This window comes from Stegostoma tigrinum, chromosome X, assembly GCF_030684315.1.
Source record: "Stegostoma tigrinum isolate sSteTig4 chromosome X, sSteTig4.hap1, whole genome shotgun sequence".
NCBI lineage: Eukaryota > Metazoa > Chordata > Chondrichthyes > Orectolobiformes > Stegostomatidae > Stegostoma > Stegostoma tigrinum.
This window is the reverse complement of record NC_081404.1, coordinates 9069149-9096116: the sequence shown is the minus strand read 5'-3', so window position 1 is coordinate 9096116 and position 26968 is coordinate 9069149. Positions and strand designations below refer to the sequence as shown.

At 40.2% G+C, this 26968-nt stretch overlaps 2 protein-coding genes across 7 annotated transcripts in view; one reads left to right on the top strand and one right to left on the bottom strand.

Annotated features, from left to right (window-relative positions):
- LOC125448282 (uncharacterized) overlaps window positions 1-26968 on the bottom strand; it is a 195582-nt gene that overhangs the window by 71663 nt on the left and 96951 nt on the right. The gene's annotated exons all lie outside the window — the stretch shown is intronic.
- Window positions 1-26968, top strand: part of LOC125448280 (polypeptide N-acetylgalactosaminyltransferase 6-like) — an 86816-nt gene that overhangs the window by 8439 nt on the left and 51409 nt on the right. For 4 of the 6 annotated variants that reach the window (XM_059643489.1, XM_048523468.2, XM_059643485.1 and 1 more), the window contains 3 exons: window positions 9915-10012; window positions 22570-23192; window positions 24135-24307. In XM_059643489.1, the coding sequence (XP_059499472.1) occupies window positions 22702-23192; window positions 24135-24307 (664 nt within the window). In that variant the 5' untranslated portion in view covers window positions 9915-10012; window positions 22570-22701. The remainder of the gene's footprint in view (window positions 1-9914; window positions 10013-22569; window positions 23193-24134; window positions 24308-26968) is intronic. The other 2 variants (XM_059643486.1, XM_059643488.1) reach the window with 1 other exon arrangement.

Sequence of the window (26968 nt, the reverse complement as noted above, 5' to 3'; positions counted from 1 at the left end):
CATTTCTGGATCATCACTACCAATTCCATCTCTGTCCTTTGTCATGGTGAAACAGGTTGTTTTAAAATATCAGAGTTCTACCATCTCTATTACAAAGACTGACAACTTCTACCTCTGTAACTTCACCTGCCTCAGTGGATATGCTACTGAACATGAACACCTTTGATCATCCATGGGAATAATTATTATAAGTGGGTTCTTTATTATTGTACCAGGAATAGCCAGTTGAGGTGTGATGCAAGCCAACCAGTTAGTCTTGTTTGTTCAGAACAGGTGTGGCACTGGCTCTTGAGTAAAAGTCATTAAGTTATTAAGTCATTGAGTTGTTAAGCAACCCAGGAACTTGTACATTAGTTAAAAACAATTGTCTGAACAAACTGGAAATTGGAATATCTGATGCAATATTTTTAAATAGTTCCTGAAATGAGCAATGTGCATCATGTTAAGTCAAACTGATTCAACCACAAACAATCCAAATTGCAGCAATTGCTGTCTTAACCTTTGGAAAATTTACTTGCTACTGGTGCAGTTGAAGAAATTTGCTATGAATCTGCTTTAAGATGTTTTCTGTGTGTAGGTCCTGCCATTAGCCTTGAAGTAGTTTCAGTATTGCCCTGATACCCTTAATCTCTTGGGTGAGAATTTATATGGAGAAATATGGGTCAGAATTTATTTTTTGCCACATGACTCTGCACAATATGTTATGCTAGTGTATATACTGGACTGTTATTGTTGGCAAGATCCAGTGTTTTCATTTTGAATCCGAATACTCGTGTGTCTCTCGCTCTCGCTCCTCCACCCCACAGCGCCGCCCCCCCCCCCCCCCCCCCCCCCCCCCCGCATCCCATCTGAGGTACTGTCCCTTTTTTTTTTAAGCACTCTGTGAAACTTGGCTCTCCCTAGAGAATCTCATGCTTCCTCCAAACTAAGCCTTGATCTGATGTATTGAATAGCTGAAATATCATGCCATTCGCTGAACAATGAACCTTTCTTAATATTATCAGGAAGTGGGACATGATGTCGCTGTGTCTGAACTTGACAAATTAGCAGAAGGACAGTATGCTGACAGTCAATTTAGATCAGGCTAAACTAATAACAGAAATTTATGATGAAGTAAAACATAGTTTATTTAAATAGTTTTTCAACATTGTACTCCTTTGCATAAAAGTTGTCAAGAGCAGTCTTTGATCCATTCAATTTAGGATAAGTAATGCATGTGCCTATGGCACCCATGATGGACCCCACCTAAACGTGGAAGTTCTAGTAAAACTCATCATAATGCATTAAATATCGATCCTCTGGATCAAAATATGTCGGTGTTAAATGCTGCCTGAAAGGTATGTAATTTAGTGTGCGTGTGGGGGGTGGGGGCAGGTGCATGTGTTGTGGAAGAATGCGAAGACCCTTAGTGCTGCCTTCACCCTCTTTCACCACCCCCCCAACTCCCCCAAAAAAATCATATGGCAGGACTCTAGACAAGAAAATCTGAGAATTATGAGGCACCAACCTGGTATTTCATTGTATTTTGTCAAATGTGTAAATTGGCACAAATGAATTCTACTTACACTTAATCAAACTGTTTTAGTTCCAATCATTCTCACTTTGAGAGATCAGAGGTAAAAGAAACTACAGATGGATACATTGTCAGAAACTTGGCTCCAGCCAGAAGGAATTTGACTCAATTAGATTTGGATACCTTGGGTGAGACATCTATTACAGATATCATCTTTTGACTTTTTCCCAAAGTAGTAAATTCAAATTGATCATTTCCATTTGATCTGAGAGTAAAGCCATAAACTATCAATCCAAATAAAGGTCAGTCATTTCCAACTGAAGTAGGTGCTTGCACTCAGAACAAGCTTGTTCTAACTCCTCTGTCTCTAAATGGAGACAATTCCAGTATTTGTCACACTGCTTAGTCTAGTTACTAATTCATCGAACAAAAGTTTTACATTTAATTTGAAATCGGGTTGACTACATTATTTGCGGGAAGGGTTTAGATGAACTGCTCCTACGTTTTTGCAGCTCCATAACCAGCCTGTTTGATTTTTCCCACAACAAGAGATAACATAATGGGCCTCCTCTGCATTTCTCGTCAACAGCATGGGCATGCTAGACATCTTGGTGTACAAAAGAATTGGCATGAGTTCATAATTTTACCACTCGGGTACAGCAGTTTGTTGCATCAGAATCGGGTATTATTTAAGTTCAGGTTTCTGTCTCAAAGTTCGGCTTTGTGTGTTCTGAACAATGCATAAATGTCATTTATTTCCATTTTTGAAATGATCTCTTAATCACAAGAAAGGAAATATATGCTTGGCGTCTCGGCAATTTTGTTTCTGTTTTTTGAGCTCTAATGTTTTGTTGATGGAAAACGTATTCTTTCATCTGTTGATATGACAAAGTTATCTGCCACCTTATCTGAAAGAATGATCATAATATGACATCTCCAGTCAGTGTGTGAGGAAACCTGGATCTGAAGCTAGTGTCTTAAACTTATACATTAACAAATGTATAAATACGGAGTCAGCTTATTTTTGCCAGTCTACTTTCCTTTAAAAAGAAAAGATAAGCAGTAGCACAAATTTTAAAGATGTATGTTATAACTCACAACAAAAATATCTGCCTTTTAAGAGGAATTTGTTCTGTCCTGGTTCTCTTTAAGAGCAGTGTTATAAATCTGGTGCCAAGGTGTCTGCTCCATGGAGCAGAGTTAATAGATTTTAGGTATTTTTTAAAAAGTAGTAGATAAAAGAAGCATGAGTGGGTAGAGTTAGGCTCACGCGGGCCTGGGTTTTAGTTTTTTGCTTTCAGTTGTTGAAGGTGGGGTTTTTGGAGTTGAAGCTGCTAGATTCATTCGGTTGGTGTTGCTGCTTCTTGACTGGAAGATAGGAAGTGAGGGAAATCTGTTTTGCTGGATTTGCGTTTGCCTATGCGGTGTTGCTACATTGGAACAGTTGATGATGAGTAGTGGCTAAATAATATTATTTTGTTAAGTATTTCAATAGAGTTAGAAATTATGCCAATTCTTCTTGTGCTTGTATTTTAACTGTGGTGATAAAATCTGTTTTGCTTAAGCCTAGTAGTTTGCCTACTAGTCACATCTGGAACGCAGGTCTTACACTTGCCTTTTAAATGAGATAAAAGTTAGGGTCTGGGTAATCTCCTTGATATGATTTAAAGAGGTTTGGTCAGGACTGTAACAATATACCCTGAGAAAGTGATCCTCTAAGAAGGATGAACCATCTGTGGCTAACTCAAAGCTAAGGCATCAAATTGGAAGAAAAAGTAAGATAAAGATCACTGGTAGGCCAGGAGATTCAAATGTTTAATGACCAGCAAAGGATAACTTTTTAAAAAGAAGAATACCAGGCTAAACAGCAAGAAATATAAATTACAGTAAAGGCTACTCCAAATCTCTACTTAAGCTACACATTAATTATAAACATGGGTCTGGGGAGTTCATGGAAACATGGTAATGGCACAGACTTTGAGCTAGTAACTGTTTTCACAGTAGAAGACAATAAAAGCTTCTCAATAATTGGAGATAATCAAAAGGGTTAAATAGAGGGAGCAATTTAAAACAATCATGATCACAATCAGAAAAGGAAAAATATTTAGGACAACTAATTGGAGTGGAAACTGACAAGTCGTCTGGACTAGGCCTGTATCCTAAAATTCTTTATTTAACAAGTGTCTGAGGAGGCAGTGGAGGCATAAGTTGTGCTTTTCCAGACTCTGGGAAGTTTGGAAGCTCACTGTGGATTGGAAAACCACAAATAACTCCACAAGGAGGGGGATATAGAACAGGAAACTAATTGGCTTGTTAGTCTAACATCCATCAATTTAGAGAATGCTACAGTCCATTTATTAAGAAGTTTAAGTAAGACATAATTGGAGTTTAATTTGCTTTGTGAAAGGAATATATTGTTTGGTACACTTTTGAGTGTTCCTTTTTAAAGATGTAGTAAGCAGCATGGATAAGATGAAACCAGGTTTAGATTTCCAAAAAGCCTTCTGGTAAGGTACCACTGCAAAAGCAGTTGACAGCATAAGATATAAGTGTAGGGAGTGATCTATTTCCACTGATAAGAGGGCTGGCTAACTAGGAGATAGGGAGCCATGATAAATGGGTTGTTTTCAGGTTAGTAAACTAACTGTTGGTTCCAACTGAGGTTTGTACTAGAGCTTCAGCTATTTGCAATCTAATTCAATTACTTTTTTCTCTATTAATTCACAGAATGTGGGCGTCTCAAGATGGGCTGGTATTTGTTGCCTTTGAGAAGGTGGTGGTGAGCTGCCTTCTTGAACAGCCACTGTTGTTTGGTCTAGGGATGCCCAAAAGCTATTCAGGAGAAAGGATCTGGTACTTTGACTTAGTGACAGTGAAGGAACAGTGATCTATTTCCAAGTCAGAGTAGTGAATAGCTTCAAGGGGCACTTGCAGATGGTGGTGTTAGCATGTGTCTGCTGCCGTTGTGCTTCCATATGACAGTGTCATGGATTTGGAAGATACTGTCTAAGGATGCACTGGAAAAACTCACCAAGGCCCTTGTGGATGGAGCATTGCTGCTGCTACTGACCGTCAGTAGTGCAAGGAGTGAATGGCACCATATCAATCAAGCAGGCCGCTTTGTCCTGAGCGGTGTCAAGATTCTTGTTATTGAAGTGCTGCTGAGCCACTCTTTGGGTGTTGAAATCCCCTATCCAGGTGCCCGGTGGCATGGCAGCAGTGCTAACCACTGAGCTACCTCACAGTGCCAGGGACCCTGGTTTGATTCCACCCTTGGGTGACTGTGTCTGGCGTTTGCACATTCACCCCGTGTCTGTGTGGATTTCCTCCAGGTGCTCTGGTTTCCTCCCACAGTCCAAAGATGTTAGGTGGACTGGCAATGCTAAATTGCCCATAGTGTTCAGGGATGTATAGATATAGTGGGCTGGGTCTGGGCTGGATGCTTTGCGGTTCAGTGTGGACTTGTTGGGCTGAAGGGCCTGTTCCCACACTGTACGGACTTTTGACAAAAGCTTCCTCCAAGTGGTGTTCAATATGATTCAGTAGGAAGTGGGAGTTGGAGGAGGATGATGATTTATGATATTCAGTAGGAGGCTACCTTGCTCATGTTTGACATGAAGTTCTCGTGGCATCAGGGTGTCAGCATTGATGCTAAAGCCTCCTAGGACAACACCCACCTGACTGCATACCACTGTGGCACCCGTTCTGCCGGTGGGACAGAACACATTGACGGATAGTGATTGTAGCATATGGTACCTTGTCTGTGTGATGATACTGTGGTTTTAAGAGGTGTATTTTATCCTTTTTTTAAATGGAGAGGTGAGACAGAGGTCTGAGCAGTCTGCTGCAAGCCAATAAAGAAACCAGCTTATGAGGCCTAATAGGCTTTTTAAAAGTTGGAGAAATAGCGGCATAAAGGGGTGAGGTCAAGCTCCCAGAGAACCAGGATTTTGGTTTAACTTTTAGTAGCTGCTGGGGTCTTGAAGCTGGATGTGAAAACTGTTTGTTTTTCTTCTCTCTTTGTAACAGCTAAAAGCTTGGATTCTCCCTGCTGTGAGAATTGCATATGAGACAATCTATTTTACTGAATTTGCCTTTTTGCCAAGGGGGTGTTAATGGAATATTACTATATTGGAACAGTTGCTGTTTAGAAGTTACATAATCTATTATTCTGTCAAGTTTTCCAGTAGTTAAGTTATTCCAATTTTATTTTTTATTTTGTTTGTATTTTAACTGTAGTATATGAATAAGGTGTTTTGCTTCAAGCCTGTAAGTTTGACCAATTGATTTGCATCCAGAACACACCACCTCACACTTGCCTTTTTCTAAAAATAGAAAAGGTTAGGGTCTTGGTTATCTTAACCTATTTTGAGGGGTTTTGGTCTGGTCCACAGTCCGTAAGGTATGATTTCGTGAGTATGACTAAGTCAGGATGTTACTTGATCATCTGTGACACAGCTCTCAATTTTTTGCCTTAGACCCCTGACGTTGGGAAGGAGGACTTTGTTGGGTTGACTGGACTGAGTTCTTCATTGTCGTTTCTGGTGTCAGGGTTGATGCCATGTGGTCCACTTGGTTTTATTCCTTTTCTAAAACTGGTTTGATACAACTGAATGGCTTGCTAGGCCATTTCAAAGAGCAGTTAAGACTCAACCACGTTGCTGTTGGTCTGGAGTCACATAAGCCAGACCAGGTAAGGATAATAGATTTCCTTCCCTGCAGGACATTAGTGAACTGGGTAGGTTTTTATAATGGTCAATAATGGTTTTGTGGTCATTATTAGACTTTTTTAAATTTCAGATTTTAGTGAATTCAAAATTCACAATCTGGTGTGGTGAGAATCATACCTGGGCCTCTGGATTAATGGTCCAACAACAGTATTTAGATGAAGATGCAGAGTGTATTGCAGCTAAGTTTGCTAACTGTATGAAGAAAGATGGGAAAATAAGCTGTAGGAAGGTTGAGTCTGCAAAGAAATATAGATTGGGTGTGACTGGGCAACAATGTTCAGGTGGTATTTAAATATAGAAAACGTGAGATGGATATGTTTGCACTGTTTAAGGCAACAAACTTGACTCCATTATTGAGCCACGTATTAAGCTGTTCAGATGTCGCTTTTGTGGTTTTAAGTCCTTTCTTGCCTCTTATTTTGCTGTTTTCTGTCGTTATTCTGCAAGAAATTTCATCTGAGTAGCACCATTTACTGAAAGCTATGTTAAAGCTCCAGTGGAGTAAAATCAGGCTGGGCAGTATTAACACTTAAATGCTAAGACATGTCCTTTGCAATTTTTGACTTTGACATTTGAGGTGAAATTTAATTTCAAATTAACGGACTGTGCTTTGGCTGCTGATTTCAGCGCTTTGGAAATGTGTGTGAGTGAGTGGCCATGATAGATGCAGATGCTCATGTTGAGGATAATAAAATGTGAGGCTGGATGAACACAGCAGGCCCAGCAGCATCTCAGGAGCACAAAAGCTGACGTTTCGGGCCTAGACCCTTCATCAGAGAGGGGGATGGGGTGAGAGTTCTGGAATAAATAAGGAGAGAGGGGGAGACGGACCGAAGATGGAGAGAAAAGAAGATAGGTAGGGAGGGGATAGGTCAGTCCAGGGAAGACTGACAGGTCAAGGAGGTGGGATGAAGGGTCTTGGCCCGAAACGTCAGCTTTTGTGCTCCTGAGATGCTGCTTGGCCTGCTGTGTTCATCCAGCCTCACATTTTATTATCTTGGATTCGCCAGCATCTGCAGTTCCCATTATCACTGCTCATGTTGAGGGATTTTTTTTAAAAACAAAACCTTCATGTACTTTGAGCCCTAATGAAGAGAGTAAATAACTTTGCAACTGGGACAAGCATACACACCTGTGCAGGAGGAGCCAAGTTAATAGCTGTCTTATAGTGTCAAGGATGCATCTCTCCTCCTAGTAATGCCTTCTGTCTGCTTCAACATTGTCAGCACACATCTTGCAATGCCTTCTCCTCTTTTTGTACCTACATGGTCACCTCCAGTGTGCCTCAACGCTCCATTTGTTTCCTCCTCCTATTCCTAATGGATATGTGATACCACCATATGTACACTCAGTGCCCAGATTTAACTTATTACTGTCATGACTTAACTGGGAAGAGTATGTTGATTGTGCTTCAATATTCCACAAGCCATCACCATGTATAAAATCCCAATGAGACCATCTGAAATAATCAATTTGCCTGACAGACGTCTACTTGGGACAAAAGCAATGGACATCAGGTATCGTCAGTGACAAAAAAAATTGTCACACTTGACTTAAGCAAAAAAAATCCTTTATTTAATCTACTACAATACGATTTAAACTATCCCTTCAAACCCCCTACCCTTCACAGACATGCACACAATCAGGATTAAGATGAACTAAAGAGAAATGGTTTGACATGTGCAATGGGTGGGAAAAGAAGATAAACTGGGTAAACAAAATCCTGAAGATCAGAAGTCCAGACCTTATGTGGGACATTATTTTCTCTGTCCTTTTTGATTTTAATAATGATGACACGCTGCTTTCTGTGCAATGACAGTCATTGATCAGGTGGACTTGGGTCTTCCTTTTGTTAGAATTCATTTGTTTAAGCGTTCTTGGTTTTTCTGTATTTTTCCCCACAAAGAGAGTTGGGTGCTTTCAGTCTGCAGGCTTGAGATGTTTCTTCCCCCTCTGCTGATCTTGGCACTCGCAGCTTTTTAACAATCTCTACAGCTCAACCAATCGTACTGTTGTCAGGCTGAATTTATTTGACTTAAAAGATTCTCAGATATTGCTCAGTCTTGAATTCTCCCTCTTACTGCTTCAAAAGTAACATTGTGTCTCGCAGCTCAATAATATATGTAGCACTTGATTCTTTAAAAGATTTAATGAAAAATTCATTCATGGCCAATGGGTGTCACTAGCCAGCATTTATTACCCGTCCCTAATTACTCAAAGGGCTGTTAAAGATCAACCACATTGCTGTGAATCTAGAGTCACATAGTCAAGATCAGGTAAGGATGGCAGCTTCCTTCTCTAAAATTAGTGAGCCAGATGGGTTTTTTTTTTTGGACAATCACTGGTTGTTATTAAATCTTAATTTGATATTTTGTATTGAATTCAAATTCCACCGTCTGCCATGGTGGGATTCAAACCTGGGTCCCCAGAACATTACCTAGGTCTCTGGATTAATGGTCCAGTGATAATACTAATAGGCTATCGCCTCCCTAAAGTTGTAAAACTCTCCTGGTTATAACAGTCTAAATTCTAATTCGGTTTATAATCCTTAAAAAAACAAATTTTTATGGTCTCTTTATACAGTAGCAGGTCTTTTTTCAGGACCTTTGCTACACTGTCAGACAGCCTGTAGTCTGATATGATGTGGATGCTTGCAGTTCGTGTGTTTAGCAAAACTCGAGCCGCACCAGATACTTTGTCCCCCTTTCAATCTGAAACATGGAAAACTCCTGTCTCAAACATCACTCATCTTCAGTACTGTCTATTTTTATGTCTATTCTGTTATTGTTGATGGGTAGTCTAGTTCCTCGTTACAGTACACTACACTATAACCAATATTTGTAAATTACTTTTGGTTTGGGTATAGGAAGCATGAATGACTCTGATTCTGTTATTCTATGAATTGTAGTTTGTTATATAGGCAAATTTAGCAGCCATTTTGGGCCCTACAAAGAGTATTGGGATGAAGGCCAGTTAATTTGTATAGTATTTGGTGTTGGCCATTCATGAAAGAATGTTTGCCAAGAAACCGATCTTTGCGTCTTTTCAAATTGTACTGGAGTTGGTGTGGGAGATGAAGTTTGGAGGTAATGTCACTGGATTAATCATTTCAAGGCCCAGGCTAACACTGTGGGAGCATGAGTTCAAGTCCCATCACAGCAACCAGCCCAATTTAAATTCATGAATTTATCATCAATTGTGATTAAAAACTTACCTGGTTCACTAATGTTCTTTTTTAAGGAAGGAAATCTGCAATCCTTACCTGGTCTGGCCAAAATTATGATTTAAGACTGACAACAATGTGATTCACTTTTAACTGCCCTCTGCAATGGCCAGAAAGCTGATTTTAATTCAAGGGTAATTGGGGGACAGGCAACAGACTCTGGCAATGCCCACATCCCATGAAAAAGTAAGGAAATCTTTATGGTTCACCTGAATCGCAAGAGTAGACAAATGAGGAATGATGCCTCTGTGTAGCACATCTTCAGTACTGCACTGAAAATGGACATGTGGATCTTGAATTCGGGTCCTCTTGCCAGATTGGGTCCCTGACATTTCTGTCAGATAACTTTACAGGAGTAATTTCTGTCAATGGGGTGTTCACATCCTGTTTATTTAAGATGACTTGCTGTTTGCTGAGAAATTTGTTTACACGTTCACCATTATTCTAGGTTTAATCCTGGATCTCTTAGATGAATTTACATGTAAATTCAATGAAAACCAAGAATGGGCTGTGATAGCTGCATGCAAAGATGAAAACTAACCATGGGTAAGTTAATGAAGACTAATTGCAATGTTTATTTGCCCTCCTGACTCTCTGCGTTTTATTTGCCATAGAACAAAAACATCTTGCATGCACCCCTTGCACACAAGTCCCACAATAGCTAGCTGATGTAATGTTTGATATAAATTTACCTGAATTCCATTTCTTTCAAACAAAATCTTTGTTATTAACTTCCTCCTGATCTTCCACTCCCATTCCCGTGCTCCTAATTTTTTTTTGTGTAATGGGAAGGGCGAGATGATGAGTTGGATGCCACTGCAATTGTTTCATTTAACAGCAGGTGGGGTTCTGAGGTGGCCAGGGAGCCACTTAGAGTCATAGAATTGTACAGCATGGAAACAGACCCTTCAGTCCAACTCATCCATGCCAACCAGATACCTTGAATTAATCTAGTCTTGTTTGCCAGCTTTTGGCCCATATCGCTGTAAGCCCTTCCTATTCATGTATCCATCCAAATGCCTTTTAAATGTTGTAATTATACCAACCCCAAACACTTCCTCTGGCTGCTCGTTCCATACACACTACCACCGTCTGTGTGAAAAAAGCTGCCCTTTGGGTCCCTTTTCAATCTTTCCCCTCTCACCTTAACCCTATGCCCTCTAGTTTTGGATACCCCTACTCCAGGGAAAAGACTTTGGCCATTCACCCTATTTATGCCCCTTCATGATTTTATAAACCTCTATGAGGTCACCCCTCAGCCTTTGATGCTCCAGAGAAAATAGCCCCAGCCTACTTAGCATCTCACTATTGCTCAAACCCTCCAACCCTGGCAACAACTTTGTAAATCTCTTCTGAACCCTTTGAAGTTTCACAACATCATTCCTGTAGTAGGATGACCAGGATTGAACGTGGTATTCCCAAAGTGGCCTAACCAATGTTCTATACAGCCACAATAGGACCTCCCAGCTCCTATCCTCCATGCACTAACCAATAAAGGCAAGCTACCAAACACCATCTTCAGTACCCTGTCTACCTGCAACTCCACTTTCAAGGAACAATCACTTTTCCCATCATTTTATCTCAGGATTAAGATACCTTTTATAAAAAGGAGCTGAGGGGATGGGTTTTCAACACTTAACTCATATGTCATAATGTGATGTAATTCATTACTGTCTGAGGGATATTATGGATATCATAATTACCTGTGACTCCACTTTCAAGGAATTGTGAACCTGCACTCCAAAGTCTCTTCGGTCAGCTACGCTCTCCAGGACCTTACCATTAAGTGTATAAGTCCTGTCCTGTCTTGCCTTTCCAAAATACAGCACCTCACATTTATCTAAATTAAACTCCATCTGCCACTCATTGGCCCATCTAATCAAGATCCCGTTACACTCTGAGGTAACCTTCTTGGCTGTCCATTCTGTCACCAATTTTGGTGTCCTCTGCAAACTTACTAGCCATAGCTCCTACATTCACATCCAAATCATTTACGTGAATGACAAAAAGTAGTGGACCCAGCACCAATCCTTGTAGTACACCACTGGTCACAGCCCTCTAGTCTCAAAAGCAACTCTCCACTACTATCCTCTGTCTCTTACCTTCGAGCCAGTTCTGTATCCAAGTGGCTAGCTCTCCCTGTGATCTAATCTTGCCAACCAGTCTACCGTGTGGAACCTTGTCAAAAACCTAACTAATGTCCAGGTAGACAACATCCACTGCTCTGTCTTCGTCAATCCTCTTCATTACTTCTTCAAACTTGATTGAGTTAGTGAGATGTGATTTTCCAAGCACAGAATCATGTTGACTATCCCTAATCAGTCCTTGCCTTTCCAACAATATGTAAATCCTGTCCCTCAGATTCCCCTCCAACACCTGCCCACCACTGATGTCAGGCTCACTGATTTTGTTCTTCTCTAGCTGTTCTTTACAGCCTTTCTTAAATAGTGGCACCACATTAGCCAACCTCCAGCCTTCCAGCACCTCCCCTGTGCCTATTGATGATACAAAAATATCTTTCTTGTAACACTTCACAGACTTGCAGCTCTGTGATTCTAGGCCTGAGTTCACATTTTATTCAGCTGAGGGATATTGGCTAGGGCTTGGGTTTAGTGCTTTGGTAGAAGGTGAGGGTTATCCAGGTTTCTGCACAGCAAGTGAAAAATGCCCTGGTAAATTAGACCTGTTGATGTTACTGCATTTCCCTTTCGTCTGATGGAGGAAGAATCTGACTCCTCAGAGACAAAGCAAGAAACTATAGGGCGGATAATCTATCACTTGTCATTGGAAAAATGCTAAGAGTTGATCACTAAGGAAGAAATGGCAAAACATTTAGAAAAACTTATTGTAATCAAACACAATCAATGTGCTTTTGTGAAGGAAAAGTAATGTTTGACAAATTTGCCAGAGTGCTCTTGAGTATATAATAAGCAGAATTGATAAAGGGGAGCCAGTAGAAACAGTGTATTTTTATTTCTAGAAATCATTAAATAAGATGCGATGTAAAAGTTTGTTGCACAAAATAAGTTATATTGGAGGTAAAGTATTTAGCATGTGGTATGGTCAAGACGCACTACACAGTTGGGATTTTTAAAAAATGAAAGAACTGTGGTTGCTGGAAGTCAGAAACAAAAATAAATTGCTGGAAAAAATCAGCAGGTCTGGCATCATCTGTGTAGAGAAAGCAGAGTTAACATTTTGGGTCCAGTAACCCTTCTTTAGAGTCAGGACTAATGGGTCCCTTTCATTTTGGAAAGGCATAACTAATGGAGTGCCACAAAGATCAGTCCAAAGGCACCTCTTTACTGTTTTATACTTTTTTTAAAAAAAAATTCATTTATTCAAATTTGAGGAGTTTCTGGCTGGCCAGCACTTGTTGCCCTTGAGAAGGTGGTGGTGAGCAGCCTTCTTGAACTGTTGCAATCCAAGTGTTGTAGTTAGGCCCATAATGCCTTTAGGGAAGGAATTTGAGGATTTTGACACAACGGCACTAGAGGGAATAACAATATATTTCCAAGTCAGGATGGTGAGTGCCTTGGAGGGGAACCTGCAGTTGGTGGTGTTCTCAAGTATGCACTGCTCCTGTCCTTCTAAATGGAAGTGTTGTGCGTTTGGAAGGTGCTGTTTAGGGATCTTTGGTGAATTTCTGCAGTACATCTTGTAGACAGTACATACTGCTGCTGGTGAATGTTGGTGGTGAAGGAAAATTTGGCAGTTGGAGTTTAATATAGGAAAGTGCAATGTCAAGCACTTTGGTTGGAAGAATCAGACAGACTCCATGATGTAAATGGAGAGAAACCCAAAAAAGTGCATCGCAGAGGGTTCTAGGTGTTCTTGTGCATGAGAAAATGTCGGTATGCAGGTGTAGTAAGTAATTAAAAAAGCAAATGGATTTTTGGCCTTTGTAACTTGGAGTTTTAAAAATAGGGAAGTCTTAGTACAGCCGTACAAGGTTACTGTGTGGTTTTGGTCTCTATTTAAGAAATGATGTACTAATATTGAAGGTTGTTCAAAAGAGATTCACTCTCACTGATTGCTGGGATGAAGGAGTTGACATTATCAAGAACAGTGAAACAAGGTTAGGCCTTTATTCATTAGAATTTAGAGTGATGAGTAATCTTATTGAAACATACAAGATTCTGAGGGGGCTTGATGAGGCAGATGTTGAGAAGCTGTCCCCACAGGTGGGGAAATCTTGATCCAGGCAATATCGTTACAAAATAAGGGACACTTTTTAAAAAAAAAAAAGTTGGTCTATATATCTCCCAGAGAATAGTGAATGTCTGGAATTCCTTATCCCAGAGATGTGGAGGCTAGATCATTGAAAGTAATTTAAAAGGAGGAAGATAGATGTTTCAAACATCAAAAAGTCAAGGGCTATGATAAGGGGGCATGAAAGATTAGTTGAAGCCTGGGGCAGATCATCCATGGTCTTACTGAATATCTGGATAGGCTTGAAGGGCCAAATGACCTACTCCTGCCCTCATTTCCATGTGGAATGATTTAAATGAGTTTACTCGGAGGAGTCACAAGGAGCCCCACTCGGCTGTCACATAGTGGTGCTGTGTCAAGAGTGGCTCATGTGCAAAACTGTAACTTGTGACCATGTTGTACAATATGTTAGTACATGGTGAAATAAATCATTGAATAATAGACACTGGTGCAGGCCTCCATACCTGTATTGTGTGACATGTGCATGCGAACTTTTAACCTTTTTTAATTTGTTGAAATGCCAGTTGCTTTATTGAAGTTGTTAGTAAAGTGATAAGGTGAAAAGCAGACGGTCATGAGTATGTTTTTGAACATTATTTTATTACTTTGGCGATTTTTAGAAAGTTATACCGTCTGTCTGTATATTTGCTTAAATTTAGTGCAAGGGGTTATAGCATGGCACCGCAATCACACTGTTCGTTAGGTGTTGCCCAACAGACTTTAATGTAGAATGGGTCCTTAAAGCAGATCATTAAGTATTGTAGCCATATCCCTACAGAAATGCTCAGAGCATTAGGAAATGAGACTCGTTTGCTCTGAGTTAATATACAAATGTGCAAATTTCTGGCTGTGACTTTACAAAATAATGAGCAGAACTGCTCATATGCAGAATGTAGCGAAAGGAAAGTGAAAATCTTCGCTTAGCATTTGAAAGATATTTCCTAACCCTGACTTTTTTGGATGCTGGAGTATTGTGTATTGAAAGGGTACTGCATCTATCTCCATTTCTTCAAAGTAATAAGACCTGTTGCACCCTGAGATTATGCAGAATGTAGTGTATTTAAATTACAGTGCTGTGCCGGAAATGGCATGCACTCCTATCAGTGTAGATGAAGCAGTGCCAGTGGCCCCAGTGGCACTGGCAGATTGTTTTTTCATTCCCATGCGAGTGGTGCAGTCATCAGTCTGAATCATGATGAGGTGTTGGTTGGCCTGCAAAGGCCAGCATTGTATTTTTCTTTGTCGTGTTAATCTGAGCAATCATTTCTCAAATATTGTGAAGGTCCATGAGCAGGCAGAAGAAAATACAGCAGCCTTAGCATTGTTTGTAATTCATTCATGGGATGTAGGCAGTTATTGTGTATGCCTAATTGTCCTTGAAGAGGTGATGAACTGCCTTCTTGAACCACTGCAGTCCTATTGGTGTAGTTACATCCATAATGCTGTTTAGAGAGGGAGTTCCAGAATTTTGACCCAGTGACTGTGAAGGGATGGTGAGAGGATTGGAGAGGAACTTGCAGGTGATTGTGTTACCATGTATCTGCTGTCATTGACCTTCTAGATATTGTTTCTGTAAGCTCAAACCAAGAATGTAAACTTAATCCGAATCAAAAACTAAAATTAATAGAAGCAATTTGTAAGTGCAGCATCAATCTTTTGTTCTTGTATTTGTGTACATTCGAGTTGTTTGTTTGAAATGACCTGGTAAAGGGGCCTTCTGGATACAAGTTGACCTTCAGTAGGTTTGTGTCTTGGGATAAACTGGCTCTGGGAGCTCACCCAGTGAAGTGACTTGCTGTGTAATGCAAAATTCTGGAGCAGTTCCTTCTGCTGTCTGGTGTCATGTTTACACTCTCTTTTTTTGAGGGGGTTCTCAAGAATAAAGTAGAAAAGTCACCAGTATATGGACGGCAAGCCCATAATGCAGCCCTTCAAAGAAAATATTGCAACTTTTAAAATAGAAAAAAACTGGGTGTGGCCTGTTTGTCAGTATTTCCCAACCTCAGACATTTAACAAATTTGTTTTATTTCCCAGTACTGCCCTTATCATTTTATGCATACAATTTAAGACCAGTGTTGAAGTAGATTATCTGATGACGTTTTTAAGGTGACTTGACTTGAGCCTTCACATGTACTGTGTTATAACCAACTTTTTGGGATAACTGTGTTATCATCAACTTTTTTTGCACTTTTTTTAAAGAAAGCACTTTAGAACTGAGCACAAAGACTCTGACTGTATGTATTTCATGACGAATGTGTAGTGTGGCATCTCTAATGCTTTAAGTAGCTGATAGATGCTGCTGAGTGTCACATAGGTTGAACATTTTAATTGGGAAGGGTTGAATTTAGGAACTGGCCTACACCTCTTATTGATGTATTATTGCACATAACTCGCCTGCTCCAAGATTCAGACTCAGCCCTCTCCAAGGTGGTTCAGGAAATTTGGCATGCCCGCAAGGTCCCTCACCAAATTCTACAGATCTACCATTGAAAGGATAATGTCTGGTGCATAATGGCCTGGTATGGCAACTGCTCTGCCCAGGACTGTAAGATACTACAGAAGGTGGTGTGCGCAGCCCAGACTATCGTGGAAGCCAACCTTCCAACTGTGGACTCGCTGCTGCAGAAAGGTGCCCAACATCATCAAAGACCCATCGCACCCTGGTAATGATCTCCTTTTAACATCTTCCATCAGGCAGAAGATACAGAATACTGAACACATGCACAAGCAGGTTCAGGAGCAGCTTCTTTCTGGCTGTTATCAGACTATTGAATGGACTTTAGTCTCAAATAATGTAACCTGCAATGTAATCTGTACGCCTCTAAGTCTTTTTGATCTGTACGTCCTTTGCTTGCTGTGATCTGCCTGTACCTCTCATAAACAAAGCTTTTCACTGCATTTTGGTATATGTGACAATGAAACAATAAATCGCAATATAAAAGCTGCCATTTTGAATGAAGATCTAATCTATAACCAAGTCCCAATTTGGAGGAGCAGGCCCAATGCCTGCAAATTTAAAATTCCTATTCTTTTCAAATATCTCCCAAAGCCTTTCCTCCGTGTATCTGAACCTCTTCCAGCCATATGACCCTCAAGAAAAGTTCTGTAATTCCCCCAGTTCTGGCATTTCTGCCTGCCCCACTTCCTTAGAGGCTATCAGGATTGAAATTCTGTCTCTGAATCTTGCTGCTACTCTTTCACCTTTTTAAGGCACTCATTAAAACCCACTCTTTGACCAAGCTTTTATCCAAACATTTCCCCACAGCTTTGTTTCAATGTTTTTGTTATTTTAAAGGCACTGCATAAGTGCAAGTGTATTGTTTCCATTTCCAATACCAGTTCAGTGTTTTTGAGCTCTTGAGTGAGATCATAGCTTTGATTTAATATTATAAAGACAATCACTACATGACCTTGTTCCTGATTTTTGTACTATTTGTATGTTGATGCAGAGGAGCTGCTGGCTTTAAATGATTAACAACGTGCTGAAAAATTTCTGCAGGTTGGTTCTCCAGCTTTTACATCTTGCAACAGAAATTATTCCAGTCCTTGCCCAAGAATGCGAACATTACTTGTGGAAAACATGAATGCGTGCTTGAGGGTTTTTAAAAATACAGGCAGAACTAGAAAGGATAAAGGATGACAGTTAGTGTTGAGTTGGGTGGGGGGGGGGGGGGTGGTGTACATAAGGTCCAGCGCAACCTATGCATGCTGACATGTCTAACATGTACCTCCCAAATGTGAAAACTGGATCAGAAGAATCTCCTTGATTTACACTTGTGTATATATTTTTATAATTAAGTTATAGATCAGGTGGCTGACTGCAACCTTTGGAAAAACTGGCCAAAAGATCAGTTTGACTTGGACACTATTTTAATCTCCATTTTATTGTTATATTTGCAAATATTTAACTTGAGTATTCAAATACTACCACACCTTTCATGGTAATATGATCAGTCCCATGCCCTTTGACAACAACACTCTGGAAAGAAGGAAACATTTAAAGGGAACTTGCCATCACAGTATAATCTGGATGATGTCATCTGTATATTGCATGGTATAAGTATTGTATGAAACCATTACAGCTAAAACCAAAGATAGATTAACTTGCGTTTTCTATGCCAATTGTCCTGGACCTTTTTATTTAAATCCTCAATAAAAGATTGTAATAAGATCTTTTTTAATGTCTGATTAGTTGTACAACTAATCAATCAGTGTGGGACATTCAGTGTATTACACAGTGATTTCATTCTGCTTTGGAGACTTTATTTCACCTTTTCAAGGTCAAGAGTTTTGTGGAAAGTGGTTGGTTTCCTTGTTCAGGCCACTTCTTGTGCACTGTACAATTCCACTGTGGTTATCAAATAGCATTAAAAACTGGTTATTTTATTTTCTGTTCAGGGGCACAGCAAAAGTACTTTTTCTCTGAGAGGTATACTATATATTCTATCTTTTGCACACCACTAATACTTCGCAGCAGGAACTGATTAGGAAAAAAAAATAAGTCTGTTTTATTCATCAGCATTGTGCAGAAATGTTTCCAGAATGTTCTTCCATGCCAGCTCAACTCTTTAAAGATACACTTTTTGATTTCTGTGTACAATTGTCCTCATTGTGTCACTCTTTAGTTCCTGATACAGCAACATGGTGCCTCTGCACATTGCAGAGATGTGCAGCTTGCTGGGTTTTCAGTCCCGTGTTGTTAGTACTTCAAAATGGAATCTTTGGTGTCAGTTTTATATTGTCCTCTTGTGGGTACTATAGGTGTTTCTAACATGGAATAGAGTGTCAATACCTACATGTGATGCTGAACGATACACACGCGTGCACCCTCTGCAACATGCGAATGTTAAAAGACAGTAAAGGTGATAGGAAATATTGGTACAAGTGGAGCTCCTTGACAGCAGGTTACAATGCTGTTACTACACTCCAGTGTCATAAATTTGCCATTTATAGGTTGTGACCTTATTACCTTGTGATGCAATGTAAAACCGAAGTTCTGGAACTTCTCAAGGAAGTCTGACAGTCTTTATGAAGAGTTAATGTTTAGAGTCAAACTTCACAAGACCTCACACTGCTTAAGGTCATTTGGTTCCCACCTGTACCAGTGCCTCTATCTCCAGCCCCTTTTATGATTGCGTTCTTCAGCCAATATTATTGGGACTGCTGTTGTCTTGATTCCAGGAAGTCTTGTTGCCAAAAACTGGAAACTAGTCTTGTGATGCTGAATGCAGCTTATTTGCTGAAATGATGCTGTAATGATTTATTCGTTGTAGATCAGTAGATGATGTCACCATAGTTCCTATTTTCTGAACCATCTTGGCTATGGTGTAAGAAACCAGCAAGAAAAGCTGTGAAGAATGTTGTTGTAGAAAGAATTCTTTTCTTTTCTGTTCTGCTTAACACTTCACTTAGTTTTTTTTCATATTAAATGTCCACATTCTTTAATTCTAATGTTCACTAGTCACAAATCAGGCTCATTCTTTCTGAGAAGCATTTTGCTGTGTTTTCCGATATATCTAAAAATACAAACTGCAAAAACAAAAAAAAACTACTCCTCCTCATCTCTTCCTTTTTCGGGTTTGATTCTCCCTACTGAGAGAAGTGTGATTAAAGTTATGATTCTGCAGTTTTTCATTCTTCCTGCATATTGTCCCTTTTTTATTTTTCAAGGAAAATCATTTCCACATTATATGGATGGTGTGCTCCCTGGACTTTCACCGGTATTCGATTCAGACCATGTAGAAAACTAACAAAAGCTAACTGGCAGCTTCGTGGAACAAAGCTGCCGGCTCCCTGAAATGGGTCTCTTTTGTAACCGCTCTGAGTGCATTTTGGCCATAAATGTAATTCTTAGATAAACTACAATAGTCTGTCAGATATACAGGAAAATCTTGCTAAAGATACTCAAACCATCAACTACCCCAAACTTCACCAGGTATTTTTCATCTCCAGTATTTATGCCAGTGCCTGCTGCCCCCTATTCCCTCTTCCTTACTAGACTTGCTCTACACACTACAGGTGACAACAGCTGATCAAAACAGCTGGTTGAGTTCCAGTCCAAAGGATTTGACAGAATTTATCTCTGTGACCACTCTCTCTCCTTTCTCCTCAAAGAGAAGCAGTTGTATTGGGATGGCTTCAGACAGATGTGAAACTGATTTTGTTTACTGTGAAAGTTGGCATGTGAACCTTGGCATATATTGCCCATACCCAGCTTCGTGAGAAAATGGTGGAGAGCTGCCACTTTGAGCTACTGCCATTTGTGAAGCATGTTCACTACTTTGCCATTGGGTAGAAAACTGCAGGATTTTGACACAATGGCCACGACGGATCTGTAACAGATATCTAAGTTGAGATAGTGGGATATTTGACTATAATATGGTCCTATGCATCTGTTGCCCTTATCCTCTTGGTAACGTACATTTTCTAAAGCAAATTTTTAGTCCCATTGTCCCCTGAGGGTATTGATGTTCGGGTATAAATTACCCAGATGCAAACAGCCCTTTAGTATTCAGTAACTATTCTTCATGTGCAGGAATAGTAGTTGTTGAGTTTTTTTTTGGTCTTTGAAATTGTTCCAAGGTAGTTCCTGGCTTGCAGTTTCTGAAATGGAGTGCAGCTGAATTTCAAATATGGCAGTAGCAACTTGTGTGCCAGAAGATTCTAGTAGTGGCGGGAATGTAATCAATCTCATGGTAGGAGAGGTGATGCAGCATCTGGCATTCTTCTTGTGCAATGAAGTGAGGAGCGCAAGATTGCATGAGAAAAATCATCTTGAGCCATGAAACTCCCCAAATATAACACTTAGCCTAAAATTGGGAAAGTCCAACCCATGGATTCAGTTTGGCTTTGGAAGTTTATTGGTGCTTATTACCCAGGCTAGTTTAATATCCAAATCTGCCTGCTAATTATTCACAATTCCAGTGTGTTCAGCTCCAGATTTTTTTTTCTGGTGTTTGACATTAACATTGCCTAAACTTTACAGGCCAATTGTGTCCACAAGATTAATTGATTTCTTTTAAAATGTGAATGTTTGTTTGCATACTGATGAAATCATCCTGAGATGCTGCTTGGCCTGCTGTGTTCATCCAGCCTTACATTTTATTAAGTGTTCTGAAAAGTCATGTAGACTCAATGTTAGCTTGCTGTCTCTCTTCATGACCCACTGCGGTTTTCTTGTCATTGTCGTCATCAGTACAGATTCCAGCAGTAATTTGTTCCTACAATGTATATCACTGGCTGAATTATCAAGAAATTCACTCTAGCTGCAGTTCAGGTGTGCACTGTCATGGACTTTGCTGGGGGTGGGGAAATGTACATCATACTGTAGATGAAGTATTCCTTAAAATTCCCTTTGGTAGTGGCTTTGACTTTGAGTAGATTTTAGTTTTAGCCTTGATGTAATAGTGATTGGAAACTGGAAACTGTGGTAGACAATACCCTGTGGCTTCGGAGATAACAAGGTGTAGAGCTGGATGAACACAGCAGGCCACGCAGCATCATTTCTGACGAAGGGTCCAGGCCCGAAATGTCAGCTTTCCTGCTCCTCTGATGCTGCCTGGCCTGCTGTGTTCATCCAGCTCTACACCTTGTTGTCACAGATTATCCAGCATCTGCAGTTCCGACTAACCCTTTGGCTTCTGAAGTGTTAATACGATGAAAGAGGAAATGAAGTTTTCTGAAATGATTTTCCACACTCAATGCAAGTTTTTTTTAAAAAAAATGTCCTAGGAAACTCTTTATCTACTTTGCACGTTTTACAAATTGACCCTTCACCTTCCAGCCTTGGTTCAGTTTCAGTCCAAATGGATGGACTGAGTTAAGTCCCTTCTTGGTCAACTGTGAGTATCTAAATTGAAAAGGAGGAGAGATTCTCATTCTTAGTGAATGGAAATCCATGTTGTTTAACATTTATTCAGTCACTTTAATCTCTGCTTGAGTTATATTTATTGTTAAAATGATTCATGTGGTGAATACGTGTCAATTTTTAATTGTCAGCTGATCTCCACGTAGCACAGGTAGAGGTTGACCTCTGTCCATCAAGGAAATGGGAAGAAATTTCACAGCTTCCACCTTTGTTTAATAATGCAGTGATCCCAAATAGAAAATGTGTGTTTAGATTAGGTCAAATCTGTGCTTGAGTTAAGAACTCAATTCAATTGCAAGTTCAACTACAACCTAGGACGTCTACGCACAAAGTAGATATCCAATCTGTTGTCGTACACCCTATAATGTCTTGGGTTTGAAAGCGCTGCTAACCTAATAGCCGGGGCTTTGGTGCAGCTGCTTTCACTACCGTTTCTATTTACAATTAACTACTTCCTGTAATATGTAAACCTTTTTTCAGGTAAAGAGGATTGTGCAAAATAAATACAATGGTTTGTTTTCTGTTATGGATTGGGTCAGGTAATTAGCTATTTTATGTGGAGTCAGGAGGAATGGAAGGGCTCCTTTTTTGATCAGTCTCACTCAGCAGGACTATGATCAGCCCCTCCTACTGTCTATTCATGCCCTCACCCTACAATGGGATTTGCCCAATAACCTTTTCCAGCAAGACAGCAGCCTGAAATGGGTGGGCATACTGTTTTTAAGGTGCAAATTATTGAAATTCTACCTTAGGACATAAATTGGGAGAGGATGGAATAGATTTTATTGGGACACCAATCTAACAGAATAGACTGACTACACTTTGTTTCCATGTGCTTCTGGTTCAATGTAAACTGAGGGGCAGTTTATTTTTGGGGAATTGTATCTTCTCTTCACCCTCCACCCCCCCCCCCCCCCAAACCACCACCCACGATCGTTCATACCATCAGGGCAGGAGGGGAGGAAATGGAGATTGGGAAATTGAGCCTAGTCTGAAGTAAATTTTCATTCTTTTTTTTTCCAGATTCCTACATCAGTTTTGAAAACCAAATCATGGAGTGGCCTTCAACTGTGCGAGCTTCACTGTGAATAACACTGATTAGTTTTAAAAGAAATTCATACTGCTACAATTGAGTAACATATTTAACCAGCGACCATGAGACTGTTTTTTAGGAAACGCTTTGGACCTGTCAAACTTGCCATGGTTAGCGTATTATTTATGATATTTATATTCATACTTCAAAGAGATATTGTCAAACGAAGCCCAAAGGATGACTCTTGGTTTAAAGACTTGTCCGGCGGGAAAGACCGCATGCTGGGAATTATGTTTGGAGCAGTGAACAATATCCGGGATTCGATGCCCAAGTTTCAGATCATTGCTCCAGATCGAGATCAAGAGCCTGTTGATGACAGCAAGTCCTGTTTACCAGGGTTTTACACTGGTGCAGAACTGAAGATCTTTCTTCTTCGCCCTCCTGAGGATCCTAATGCACCGGGTGCTGATGCAAAGGCATTTCACACCGACAATCTCTCACCAGAGCAACAGGAGGAGAAAACACGTGGCCTTGACAAACACTGTTTCAACGCCTATGCCAGTGATCGCATCTCCTTACACAGGACCCTTGGACCAGACACACGGCCTCCAGAGTAAGAGATCCAACCTCTCCATTTGTCAGGTTTGGGACTTGGGTCTGTCGATGTTTGGCATTATTAATGTGAAGAACATTGGTATTGGGAAATGAAAAATGTTCTGATTTTGGGCACCCACACTTTGCTTTAAACATGTGGAGATATAAAGAGCCCCTGTATAACATCTGGGCATTTTTAAGTGACCCCTATTAGCAAAATACCAACTATCATTCAAAACCCTATAATGAGATTCCCACTTCAGTATTAAACAGGGTAGGTTTAGTTCTGTTGATGCATACTGAAAATGGGTTTCAGACTGTCTAAGATCGTCTTCTGTTGGTCTCTGGTGGGGGCACTGGTGGGTGGTGATGGAAAGAGAGAAAAGAAATAGAAATGGTCAGTCTGAAACCATCTGGCCAACCCCCACAAAATAATGTTGCAGGATATTTCATGCTTGGGTTTTGGTCCATTGATAGTGCATTCACCTCCTAGGTCAGTACATTGTGGTTCAAGTCTCACACTGGCACTTGAAGTGCTTGATCAAGGGGTGTGACTGTTGTGTAAGTAATGTTCCATTGTCAGGCTGAGATATGAAGGCAAACAATCACCTGTCAACTGTCCCCTTGGGTGGGCAGGTGGGGGGGGGGTTGTTGGTTGATGGTGGATTGTGTATCATAATGGCACTGTGAAAGTAAAGTTCTGCTTCTGAATGTACTCTGCCCGAGTGTGATGTTGACTGTAAATTTTCCAATTGGTATTATTTTCATGCTGGTGCAAATAAATGTACCATCTGCGTTAATCCAATCTCACCAATTTCGAAAATGTGGATGGTTGCACACAAGATGGAACGTGCACCATTACCCAGCGCTAACATCTCTCACCCTGAAACATAAAATTTACAAGGAAAATAATCTCTTATGAAATATTGACAGTCTCCCAAATTTGGATTGTCTTGTGCAGGTGCATTGAACAGAGATTCAAACGTTGCCCTCCTCTACCTTCAACAAGTGTGATTATAGTGTTTCACAATGAGGCCTGGTCCACCTTGTTGAGGACAGTGTACAGTGTGATGCATACTTCTCCAGCCATACTCCTAAAGGAAATCCTATTAGTGGATGATGCCAGCACAGATGGTGAGTTTTAGCAAATCAAGAACACTGCATTTAAAATGCCTCGTGCTCGAAGTCAAAACAGTAACCTTTTTTTATGAAAATGGAATTATTATTGATAATCATATGTGGTCTGTATAGCAAAAAATTAATACCAGACACTTAAAGCCTTCTCTTTTCAGACCGTGGCACCTGCAGCATTCCTAATTGGTCAATAGATGAAAGTATTTCAGATCTCTACTTATAATTTAATCCCTCATTACTGATAAGCACCAAGTGAATCTACATTGTACCTATTGTGCTGTTAGAAACATGGAGCAGGCCACTCAGCCCTTTTTGAGCCTGGTCCACCATTCAATAGGATCATGGTTGATCCTCTATCCGAATGCCACACTTCCACTTGACCCCCGTACCTATAGTTGCCTTTTCGTGCCAAAAAACAAGTCTCTTGAATATGTTTGGTGGTTTGGCCTCCACAACTCTGGTAGAAAATTCCACAGATTCACTACCCTTTTTGAGTGAAGAAATCTTTCCTTATCTCAGTCCTAAATGACCTACCCCGTATCCTGAGACTGTGATCTCTGGTTCCATGCTTCCCAACCAGAGAAAATATCCTCCTTGGACATAGTCAGTCCAACCCTGTTAGAAATCTTGTGTTCCAATCAGATCGTCTGTCATTTTCGACACTGGTGAACACAGGCCAACTGAATCAATCTCTCCTCATAGGATGGACTTGGCATCTCTGGTATCAGCCTGGTGAACCTCTTCTGCATTCTCTCTTTTTATAGTTTTAGTATAAGGATACCAAAAACTTAAACCCAGTACTTTCAACTGCGGTTTGACTTTGGTCTTGTACATGTTGAACATTATCTATTTTTTTTTCTACCTGACAGTGTGGATGGACCGTTGGGTCTTTCCCTGCCAATTGTCTCCATGCTTGATATTTCTACATTGGTAAAGAGACTCCTTGGTTTCCTGTTTTATTGTTGTGTTTACTTGTGCTGACTTTTTAGAAATAACTTGTACATCTGCTTTGCTCTTCTGTTTAAAATTTCAACATGTAAAGTTTACTTCCTTCCCTTATTCTTAGTTTCAAAAATATCTTTGACATTTTTTCTTTTAATGAAATACCTGACTGATCAAAAGAGCATATTGAGCCAAATGGTCATTTACTACTTTGTATTTTTATTGAACTGCCATTTAATACTGACAGCTGCCAAAAGTGGAACAGCATTCGATTCCCTAGCATTGACATGGATAGAATCTTCCACATAGTTGGCACTGCAGTGGGTCAGAATGGCTGCATAGGAGTCCCAGATATAAGGAATTTTCAATAACTACAAAAACTGCTTCAAACTGACTCTGATGTCTGCTGCCCCCTCCCCCTAAAAAGAAGGGTATTGCATTCTGTTAGTAGTGGATGGAGAATGTCTGTCTGTCTGTCTGTCTGTCTGTCTGTCTGTCTGTCTGTCTTACACAGAAACAAGGAGCAATGACTGAACCTTCCCCACCACACCCTCTCTATTCCACTCTTCAGCAAACAACATGCTTGGACCTTCGATGTAATGTCTCTCACATCCTTAGTCGTTATGCAAATATGGTGGGCAGCCAGAAAAGCTTGAGTAACTTGACAGTTTAAGCAATAAAGGCCAGATTTCCATTCTATTGCGGAGTTTAGAAGCTGGTGTTCTGGCTGACTGTTCAAGCTGCACTTTGATCTCTGGAGTGAATAGGGGAAGTGATTTGCTGTTGGTTTGCTAATGTCCCACTGATATCCTCCTCCTCCCCCAGCCCAGCTGCTTTCCTGTTCTCTTGTAGAAATAACGTAACGTCTTGTCAGTTAAATCTGTCTTTGGGTTCCAAATATAGCAGCACAAAGTACAGTGGTTGGTTGAAGCTTATTGCTGTGCCCAAGATGGTTTTGCTCCGATCACTGTGCAAATGTACTCTTTCCTGTGGATGATGGAGAACTGAAGGAGAGATTACAAGGTTCTTGGTAGTCTCATTTTAAGCTTCTGGTTTTTATGTCATGAACAGCATGCAGTGAATCTTTTTATGTGTTAAATAAAGGGATATTTGTGCTGGGGAATGAAACTTCTGTTTCTAGCAAACAGATTCTGAATTAAACTTCTCAGGGCAGGTCCAATGAGTTTTAAATGTTGCAAGGATCCTTCTACACACCCAATGAATACTCCCAGCTGGGTACGGGTAATAGGAGGTCATTCAGCTTATTATGCCTGTGTCTGTTTCCTAAAAGACTTACCGACTTTGTCTCTTTCCCCAACATAAATCGATTCTGTTTGTGCCATATTTATCATGGAGCTTCCTGTGTGCCAAGAAACCTCCACATTTAAAGAAAAATCTGAAATTCCTCTATTGTACTTTTTGGAATCTATTTTAAATTCAATTCTTTTAGCTGTCATCCAGCAGGAATATATTTTTGACAATTTCTGTCACCAGTATGGTAACATACTGGAATGCTGATCCAGAAGTCTAAAACTAATTTGGACAGTCAGGGGAGGGTTTGGGAGGGGGGCAATTGTAGGCATTCAAAACAAGAGGCTACAGCAGCATTAAAAGGCTGCTAGTTGGATAATAATAATGAGTGGGACAGGAAGAGACAGAATATATAAACATTGAAAAACAAGTATAAATTCAGGGAAAAAATGGCTAATAAAGGCAAAA